This window comes from Hyla sarda, chromosome 5, assembly GCF_029499605.1.
Source record: "Hyla sarda isolate aHylSar1 chromosome 5, aHylSar1.hap1, whole genome shotgun sequence".
NCBI classification, from domain to species: domain Eukaryota; kingdom Metazoa; phylum Chordata; class Amphibia; order Anura; family Hylidae; genus Hyla; species Hyla sarda.
Genome location: NC_079193.1, coordinates 29,613,537 through 29,624,498, shown reverse-complemented (window position 1 = coordinate 29,624,498; position 10,962 = coordinate 29,613,537). Strand labels below are relative to the sequence as shown.

The 10,962-nt window shown below is 43.6% G+C and overlaps 1 protein-coding gene across 2 annotated transcripts in view; it reads right to left on the bottom strand.

Annotated features, from left to right (window-relative positions):
• Positions 1-751: 751 nt before the first annotated feature.
• Positions 752-10,962, bottom strand: part of ITGA8 (integrin subunit alpha 8) — a 234,461-nt gene continuing 224,250 nt past the window's right edge. The window contains exons 29-31 of one of the 2 annotated variants that reach the window (XM_056519093.1): positions 4,639-4,761; positions 1,846-1,977; positions 752-1,814 (exon numbers count right to left, since the gene is read on the bottom strand). In XM_056519093.1, coding sequence (XP_056375068.1) covers positions 1,891-1,977; positions 4,639-4,761 — 210 coding nt within the window. In that variant the 3' untranslated portion in view covers positions 752-1,814; positions 1,846-1,890. Of the gene's footprint in view, positions 1,978-4,638; positions 4,762-10,962 lie in introns of both variants that reach the window. The other variant, XM_056519092.1, reaches the window with a different exon arrangement.

Genomic DNA, 10,962 nt, shown 5'->3' with positions numbered 1-10,962 from the left:
TAAGCAATACCCCACAATTTGAATGGAAAAAATAGTGTAGGAGCTCCTGCAAAACATTGGTGTATAGTGGGCGTTGCCAACCCGTGGCTCGTGGATCACAGGTTGTCAGAGAATGTCGCAAGTTGTGATTCTGAAACAGCTGGAGAGGCATCGGCCGGACATCATTAGATGTATTCGATAGTAGAATTGTATAAAACCAATTGCTATCATATTGGTTGTAGACTAGTATGCTCGTTTAGATTTTAACATCTTATTACATTCAACCTATAAAGTAAAACAATGATCTCGAGATTCCTACTTGAAGTCCTAGCAATAAAACTGGGTATAGTCAGTAAAACCTTGTTCTACTCATTCAAAAGCTGCCTGCATAGTGGGCATCTTCAGTATTAGTCACAGGGTTTTGTGTCTTTTAGAGGGTTGGATTGGTATTGGAAGGTCCTTACCCATTAGCCCTTTAAACCTGGTATTTTAATAGTGGAACATGTATATACATATTTAAGCATTTATAAATAGAGCCCTTTGTGAATGTTTTTGTCAGCAGAAGTGGACATGGAAGACATGGATTGAGGACACTGGTAGTCTATTCGGCAGGACTATATGGTAGACTATAAGAAGAAAGATGATACCCAGCACTCACCAGTAATGCACAGTGAAGAATTATGATGCCATAGTACAAGGACGCGTTTCGGCGTGGGGGCCTTCCTCAGCTGTCTGCCTATAGGCAGACAGCTGAAGAAAGTCCCCACGCCGAAACACGTCCTTGTACTACGCTATGGCGTAATAAATCTTTCCTGTGCATTACTGGTGAGAGCTGGGTATCATCTTTCTTCTACCTGTGGCTTTACCCTACCTCGTGCACAACCGCAGATTCCACTGAAGTGCCGACATATCCTTATATTGTATATGGTAGACTATATCTGGCCACAACCTTTGTCCTCAGTCAAAACCAATCTTAGTTTCAGCCAGTATTTACTTGTTTCATGAGTATAACTGAGTGCAATATCTTATAACCACCAACCACAAGTAGCCGGGATCGCCTTTGCAGAGCACAACTGACTATTGGCCCTGTGTAACGCACATGAAGGCACTGCTTAATACAGTATTGGTAATAGAAGAACAGTGTAACAAGTGATATAAATAAAGTGATTTGTTACATAAAGTGATCTCAGGTCGCCAGCCGTTCACAGAAGAACAAAAAAAGTTCTATCCTGTTGCCTATTCGACTGGACTGAAGCCAACATTAAAAGTCAACTCTTGACCCAGACAAAAGACCTCAATCAGGCATGATGTCTCCAGTTCCGGCAAAGTAGGTGTCAAGCATGGTTTGGCGTTCAATAAAAACGGCACATTTTCTATAGACAAAACATTTCAACAATTTGTACAAATGTATAAAATATTATACAGATCTTTGTTGCATTTTTCGGAAGCTTCGAGAGGAAGAATAAAGAGTCTGTGCTTCATCCAACAAAAATGATCATCTCATCTTATAGAGTCATTCTGGAAAACATAGTCAAAAATCTGACACTTCCCAGTGATCCAATGGAGAACTGTTCCCTGATGGGCATGTTCCCAGGTCCTTTACAGAACAGTAGTGGTTTAAGAGTTGGTCAGAGAAGTCTACATCCCAGTACAGTAATACAGGCTTACAGTTTTCGTTACTCTCACGAGTCTCTGGAGCGCATATCATGCAACTCTTCTGCACGAAACCAGCAAAGATTCAAGTAAAAACTTCATATGTGACATTGAAGGAATTTTTTAAGGCATCATTCAACAAATGTCCCTTGAGTGGTTGGTACAGCGCAACTCAGAAGCAACGCTGCAATGTGGCGATGCAAGTACATTCAATCTTTGGCCCTCCACGTTGCAGTCTTACAGCACAGGATGTTGTTTTCATGCTTCAGATGTTTTGTTTGTCAGTTTTTCTGTGTCGTCCGTTACGTCTTCTTGTGGTGGTCTTGCACGGTCAAAGAATCCACACTTCATAAAAAAAATTAAGAAAACATCCAAACACGTTAGCATGGGGATTAGCAGAATTTTGGTTATCATCTTATACTTTTTGCATGCTTCCTTTTTTCAAAAAGTTAAAGTTTCATCTGAGCTAACAGTAAGACTTCCTGCACACTTCCAGTGCTAGTTAACTCCTTTGGGGTTGAGGGGGTGGATACATTATCCAGCCTTCTAAATGACTGTATAATGTATACAGTGAAGAGAGTGATGCTTACCATCTCATCACTTGTCCAGGCCTCTTCTTGTGTAGCCCCGCCTCTAGCAATGAGGTCACAGGGGGTGAGGCTACACAAGAAGAGGCCTTGCCCAGCGAAGAGAAGGTAGTATCACTTTCTTTACTGTATACATATAGATGGCTGCATAATGTATACACCCCCTACCTGCTCATGAGCGCTAATTAACTCCTTCCTTGCTGGGCTGAGCTGTACTTGCGGCTGTCAGCAGCAAGCACAGCTCAGCGCCACATTGCCAAGTTGGTGCGCGCCGAACCTGGCAATGTTTGAAAGTTTGGCGAGCCGCAAATCTTCGTAAGTCCGGATCAAATCTGGGTTTGGGGGGCTTGGCTCGCTGATTACAATTCCTTGTTCAGTCTTATAAGTAAACAGGTCACTGCACTAACCAGGTCAACATCATCTTCTGCTGATGTCTTCATTTCCATCATTTTGGTGTTTAAAGGGTTACTCCGCTAACCAGTGTCCGGAACATGGAGTTCCGAACACTGTGTGTGGGCTTCCGTGTTCACGCCCGCCCCCTCGTGATGTCACGCCGTCATGTGATGTCACATCCAGTCCCCTCAATGCAAGCCTATGGGAGGGGGCGTGACGGCCGTCGCACCCCCTTCCCATAGACTTTCATTGAGGGGGCAGGCCGTGACGTCACGAGGGGGTGGGCGTGAACACGGAAGCCCGCACACAGCATTCGGAACTCAATGTTCTTCACGCTGGGGAGCGGAATAACCCTTTAAAGGCCAAGTCTCATACTGAAAATGTATCCCCTATCTGCAAGTTTTAGATCTCATCTAAAGAGGGAGGGAGAGATGAGGCACCATACAATCCCCTGTATGGGGCCTCATCTCTCCCCAGGAACGCAGCTTGAAGACCGACGTCCGAATGGGGGAGAGGTGGGATCAAATATAAGTGGGAGGTGGGATCAAATATAAGTTAAAATGAAATAAATAGCTGATTTGCTTTAAACATAACAGGCCATATAAAAATAAATATTTTAATAATCTATGAAAATAAAGATAAAAATTCAAAAACATGAAAAAATTTAAATTTAAATAAGAAGGTAATAAAATGTTCTATATTTAGGAAAACAAAAACATACTAATAAATCAGTCAAGAAATATAAAAACGGATTAAATGCACATTTCCTGTCAACCTGTTTTAACAATATAAAAGCCTCCAGCTTCTCTTTTCCCCCCGAAGCTGATGGATGTAGCAGGCTTTAACCCCTGGGCCCTGGCTGAGCATGAGCTGCAGTGTTATGCTCCTATAATGCTGTAAATTCATTATAAGAACATTCCTCAAGAAATATGTTTTTTCTTTAATCCCTCGATGCCTGTAAACTAAACTATACATATGATTTTTTTTTCCAGTACAGAGATCCCAGATTTTGTTACGGAAAGCAATGAGGCACAATCACTAAGGTTATGGTTACAGTTTGTAGAACTTTTTGGCAACCAAGCAAATGAAGGGAAGTTGGAAATTGACTTTATAGTAGTCTGGAGAATTAGTGGTCTCCACCCAAATATAACCCCCTCCTCCAAACCATAGAAGCATCCAAGTGTCTACCGAGGAACCCTGCAAAAACAGGTATTGTAAACCTTGTAGACTTTCCTCTATTGGGATCTCCACACTATTCATATTTGTACTGATTGTTTTATGATGGTGGATGACTATTTGACTATTCATGATATGGTCTGTATACTCCTGGTAATAAAATTGGTTAAAAAAAAAAAAAAAACCCTAATCCGGTCCAGCAAAGTATTTTTAGGTTTCTGATTTTTTTAAAGTTCCATGCCAGATACATCAACATATAAAATGCCATAACAAGGCAATAATAGTTAAAAGGCTGAAGCACTCAGCACTATAATATCCAAAATTTCTTTATTTTCTTCGGTACATATTCACAATTGCAGCGGGGAGGTGCAATCAGCGCTCCCCTGCCCGTACCATCACCTCCCCGCTGCAATAGTGAATATGCACCGAAGAAAATAAAAAAATTTTTGGATACTATAGTGGTGAGTGCTTCAGCCTTTTGTCTATTATTGCCTTGTTATGACACATAACTACTACATGCAGAGCACCACCAGAAAATAGTAAAAAGGTGTTTGTGGATGTATAGCTAAATAGTCCCCTAATGTAAACGGTGGCTTAGTATCCTGGCAGTGCCAGACTCACCTCTACAGTGTTATAACATATAAAATGCTCCCATTTATACAAGCACACTCTATGTATTTTTTCCCCTAGCTTTCAGCATCCTTCACTAATTCAGAACTTCTTGTCTGAAGACTTTGAAACATTCAAGACCAGACTAACTGAATTTTAACCCAATTTATTTTTTGTTATGAAGCCAACTTTCACATATGGCCCCTAATTCCAAAAAAAGATACCAATAACCCAATCTTACCTTCCACATGACTACGGTAAGTATGGCTAAAACCAACAACCCCAGTAGAATGGCCAGTAAGATGACCCACAGAGGAATGGAGAACGATACATTCGGAGTTGCCCAAATCACTGATGTCTTTATCTGAAAAAAAAAAGACAAAAAAAACACAAAATTATATCAGTCAGCGGGGTCCACATATCCCTCATCACTCAGTCTGTTCCCAGTCTAAGTACATTTAACTTAAACAGGAAAGTTGGAGGAGTGGAAGGTCTAGAAAACAATCTAAGGGAACACGATTCGTAAAGTACTTTCCTGGTAAGATCTGTAATCTGGGTTTTGGAAGACGCTTAAAACCCCCAAATATGCGCACATACTTATGTAGAGTGATAAATGGGAGGGGGGACTTCCTTTGTGGGAGCAGAAAAAGAGCTCTTAAACCCATGCTCGGCACTCTAGGAAACCATAAATCTTTCATATCTAATGACTGAAAGGTTAAATATACATTTTAGCGCGATTCGATGAAAAATAAATTTACATTAAGGCCATAAGTAAAATTGACAGAACTTGGAAACGTTGCCTGTAAACTTTAAGTGGAAGTTTGGTTTCCTTGGCTCACACGAAAACATAGGAGAGAGGCTCTTTGCTGTTTTTATACTACTGTGTCTTAATATAAACACACTTTATGGGGAATTGGCCTTAGGACATTTATTATTGCCTAAGCCAAAAACAAAATGTCATTGTGATGTAATTAGGCAGGATAACTCGGACTCTTCCAGCTAAGGCAAAAAAGTGCAAGAAGAGAGGGGAGAAGATTGGACTTTGTGAATGGAGGCGACTCTTCTTACAGTAGTCTATCAATGTTTGATTGATGGGGGGTTTGACCATGAAGAACCCCAAGATCCACAGAATAAAGAGACATTGATGAAAACTTTAAAGACCTTTTCCTTACTGCCGATATTAGATCAATAGGGGTTTGACCACCCCTACCCCCTTGAGATCCTCATGGTCAGCAGAATAAGGGGACATTGTTGGGATATCCCTATAGTAAGTTGTCAATATTTCATCAATGAGGGGGTTGACTCTCGAGATCCCTATGACCAGCAGAATAAAAGAATCACAGTACAGTACACAGCCACATTTACAGACAAACCCGAGCGCCTATAAAAATAAGCAATCATCCCCTCATTGCTTATCGGTCGGAGTCCCAGGGGTTTGTTTCAAACCAAAAATTCTAAAAATTTACCGAAATGTTTCAACTCATCCCACCAGGTTATACACATGAAAGATGAGAGAACTGGCAAAGACTAATTTTAGACCAGTTTGGCATATACAATTATTAACTCCAGTGTTGGGGACGGCATCAATAAAAGGAAGAGTAGAGAGAGATACCTGGCAATGGTCCTGGGTATGAATCTGATTGGGAACTACATCTGCGTTGAGTTTGTATGTTCTTCACGTTTGCATGGGTTTCCTACAGGTACTTCCACACTTCAAAAACATACTAACATGCTTCGCTGGCCCATCCTCTTATCCTGAATGGCAACTCTAGCGTCCAACCAGAAGACTGATTGAGCTATTACCCAGAGCTGAGAGGAGGGGCCAGAGAAGCATACAGTGCAGGGAGCTCTGGGCACTTAACAGAAATGTATCGAAGCCAAGAAAAATGAAAACTGAGCACTCACCGGTGGTTATCCTAAACGGTGGATAGAGTCCCGATCAGGGTCTTCGGCAGGGAGGCGGTAGATGGAACGGGGGGAGCTCAGACGCCGGCCACTGTCCGTATCACGCCAATGGGCGCTTCGTCAGGCCGGTACGGCCTGAAGAAGCGCCCATTGGCGTGATACGGACCGTAGATCGGTTCCTTAGATCGGGAATCTACCATTTAGGATAACCACTGGGTGAGTGCTCCGTTTTCATCTTTCTTGGCTTCGATATAGTTGCACTATCTTTGCTTCCGTGTAGCACCTCCCGGCATCCATATTGGGATATCCATGCTCCATTTCCTTTATGCTTACAATCTACGGTTTTTGCAATTACAGCAGGAATATAAACAGGGCCAATTCATCCTTACTTCTTTCGTTGTCTCTGGTTGTTACACTTAACAGAAATGGTCCGCCTCCTGGGCACCTGTGATCCCGAAGCCAGGGACATTAAAACTAGGCTTTTCTGGTCATGCAAACTGCACAATTCCCACAGGAAATGGAAGGTAGTTACTTAAAGAGGTTGTCCTAACGTAGGATAAAGAGCTATGCCTGTATATTGGTCTGGGCTGGCATTGCTGTTCAAGCTCCTTCACTAGATGGCACTAGATGGCACAGCCATGAATGGTATCACAAAGTCTCTATGTAATTATACTTGTATTTTAGCTTTTTTTTCTCCAGCAGAAGCTTCTGTCATTGACATGAAATGTGCTCCACAGATGCTTGGGGTCGTGTGCTTCGCATATGGTAATGTTATCACAAGCAGAGCATCACACCAGGAGGCAGGTGGACAACTTTGTCTTCCTAGCGTGACCTTCTGAGACTCTACAAGGGCTTAAAGAAAACATCTAAAGTGTTGTGAAAGGTGGATGTTACGAAGGAAATGAGGAAGAATGGTAAAAAGAGGAAAGCGGGACACCTTTCCCTGGACGCCGCACTGTCTCTGTCCTTGACTGGAAGGAAATCTCCGCTTCCTCTTACAATGAGCTGCTCTTATATTCTGAGCTATTAATCTTCATATGCATACACCGCAAACTATCTGTTCTTGGATAGAATTAACAGACATGGATAAGGAGACTACACACCTTTTACGTGTATGATCAGAAGCCATGTCACCCAAAGTTAAGAGCTACCAACTCGGTAGTTGGCTTTGCCTTACACTGAATGACGTTATACTGGTCAGACCTATCTACCTGCTTTCTTTTATACAACATTTATATATGGAGACTGGACACTGAGCACTATGAGGCCTCAATCTTTTTCTGGTCATCAGATGGAGCAGAAGAATCAGCTTGTTCTACTATTCACTGTACAGGGACTATAGTAGTAGGTTGTGCTATAAGAAATGGTTAACACTCTGAATGGGTCTTTAAAGGGGTACTCCGCTGCTAGACATCTTATCCACTATCCAAAGGATAGTGGATAAGATGTCTGATCGCGGGGGTCACGCTGCTGGGTCCCCCCACGATCTCCCGCAGCACCCGATGTTCTAAACAAACACCAGGTTCTTGTGGCAGTGGTCGTGACGTCATGGTCACACCCCCACGTGATGTCACACCACACCCCCTCCATTCACGTCTATTGGGAGGGGGCGTGTCATCTGACACGCCCCCTCCCATAGACATGAATGGAGGGGGTGTTGTGTGACATCACAATGGGGCGTGGCCATGACGTCACGATCACCACCTCTGGCTCCTAGAGTTTTGAACAAAATGTTCAGAACGCTGGAGCACAGGAGTACTCCTTTAAAATTGGGACTTTAAAACTGATGGCCTATCCTTAGGATTGGCCATTATTATCAGATCAGTGGGGGTCAGACTCTCAGCAAGCAACCCCACCATTCAGCTACACGAGGGGGTCACGGCATTTGGGCAAGTAGTGGTGGCTGTGTCTGGTACTGCAGCTTAAAGGTTTTGCGGGAAAACAATTTTTTTTACTTCAATTCCCAGGCTGCCTGGTAAAAAACAAATAAAAAACAAATAGCCTGTACTCACTTCCCTCGCTCACCTGCAGTCTACGCTGTGCTCCAATTCCTGGTGCTGGGGTAAAAACAAGACATTGCAACATGGCCAATCACTGGCAGAGGTGGGATACATGTGGCGATATCTTGTGTCGCCCCAACCACCAGCCTTGGAGCACAGTGGAGACTGGGCACTGGGATAATAAAGGCTCTGGGAAGGTAAGGGAGGTAAGTACAGGCACACTTTTTTTTGGATAACCCTTTATGCGGGGTACATTTCTCCTTGACGATAGCGCTAAAGTGGAATGGGGAGTCCTATAGACCATGCAATGCTCCACTGGAACAATATGCCTTCCTTCAGAACAATGATAGCGTGCTCTCTGGTGCCACCTATTGGAGGCAGCATCTCTGCACGTCAATACCCTGAAACCTGACTGGGGATTATTAGCCAAGACAGAATCTCCCACAGCTAAGTCTCATTCAAGCAAACATGTAGGGGGAGATTTTTCAAAACCTGTGCAGAGGAAAAGTTGCCGAGTTGCCCATAGCAACCAGATCGCTTCTTTCACTTTTGAAAAGGCCTCTGAAAAATGAAAGAAGCGATCTGATTGGTTGCTATGGGCAACTTGTCAACTTCTCCTCTGGACAGGTTTTGATAAATTTCCCCCCGTAGTATCTATCACAGCCAGTATGATATCTACGATTCAATGCAGCAACGCCTTCATGTAAGGGTACGTTCAGACGAGCGGATTTACAGCGTATTTTACGCTGCAGATCCGCCGCTGAAGGACCTCTGTATGCTGCCTTTACATGTGCCTGCTCGGAGTGGCAATACGCCGCTACGTGCAGACACACTGAAGTGATGTGCGAGTCGCCGCGCATGCGCGGTGTACTTGCACACATTGAGGCCCCTCCCCCCGCTCAATGAGCTAGGCCGAGAGTTGCCGCGATGTGCGGGTATACTGCGCATGCGTGCGGCGACTCGCGCATCGCAGTGTGTCTGCTGGTAGCGGCGTTTTATAAAGGCAGCATATAGAGGTCATTCAGCGGCGGATTCGCAGCGAAATACGCGCGGAAAATCCGCTCGTCTGAACGTACCCTATCTCAGTGGTCTCAAACTGTGGTTCTCTAGAGGTTGCAAAACTTTAACTCCCAGCATGCCCGGACAGCCGTTGGCTGTCCGGGCATGCTGGGAGTTGAAGTTTTGCAACATCTGGAGGGACACAGTTTGGAGACCACTGATCTATCTGATTATAGGATAGGCCATCAAGATGTAAGTCATGGAAAAACCATTTAAGTATTTATGTCTTATCCATTGGAAATTCCATGAATGGGTGATAACTAGGTATTGGTAGTTAGGGAAGTGTTTTCAAACGCGCGTGCCTCCAGCTGTTGCAAAACTACAATTCCCAGCAAATCCGGAAAGAAACAAGGGGTTAGGGATTTATGACAAAAGAATTGGAATAAAAGCTGTGGCCCTATATATATATATATATATATATATAGTAGCATGCTAGACAGACGCAGGATTTATGGTTCTGGACTCCTCTGAAGTCACTATGAATATATATGTATAAATCTGAATAAAAGTCTCCAGATGATCCTGAGATAACATCTCCGGATGGCCACCTGGTTCTCATTTTGGGCTTCCATATGAAAATCTGGCATTCGCTATCAGAAATTATACTGTTAATAAAAGTATTTGCCCCTTGGCGTTTTTCATGTTTTAGGATAAGTTCACAAGTTAAACTTTTATAGTCATGACCTGACATTTTAGGGACAAAGATCACTGATAAGTCATCCCTTGTTGTGCCGTAAAAACAGGCTACTGCGGCTGAAAGGAGGGGAAGATGAACAACGCAACAGAGGAAGAGGAAGCCGGGGACCTGCAACGGAGGTGCTCAGCCGAGCACAAAGCACATAGATCCAACGGAGAAGGAAGACAAGTAGGCGGCACTCACCAAGCAGGGTAGGTTTATTGGAGTCCTTCAGACGGGATACAGGGCTCAGGCGGGGGAGTTGCGGTGGAGGACGGGGCCCGGCCAAGCCCCGTCCTCCACCGCAACTCCTCCGCCTGAGCCCTGTATCCCGTCTGAAGGACTCCAATAAACCTACCCTGCTTGGTGAGTGCCGCCTACTTGTCTTCCTTCTCCGTTGGAAGATGAACAACTGTTATCTATGGGAAACCACTAAATAAAGTTTAAGGAAGCACCCTGGGAAATTATTTTTGCTTATATAGTACAGCACTAAAATGACACTTAAGTGACTTGATAATGCTACCTACATTTCCCATGATTCCTTTGGCTTTGCAGAGAGAGGGTGTGGGGTTTTTATAACTGCACCTGGTCATCTCATGAGGCTGCTGGTGCTGGAGGTCACCCAGGTGAACTCATTAGACTCAGAAGTGAGTTAGGATCAGTTCATACTATGTGCAATTTTCATGCTTTTTTTTTTTCACTCAAAGTGCGTTTCTTTTATAGAAATATTGCCTGGAAAAAAAAGCTTAAAAAACTGCCCCTCATTTTTCTATTGGTGGAAAAACACCAGAGAGCACGCCAACATACATGCAAATATGGCCTTTCATACTAGAGAAGTCTATAGAAGGAAAAACATAATTTCTTGAAAAAAAAAAAGCAATATCCACAGCTTGCTGTGATTCTGAAAAGCTGTGACTGAGCTTTA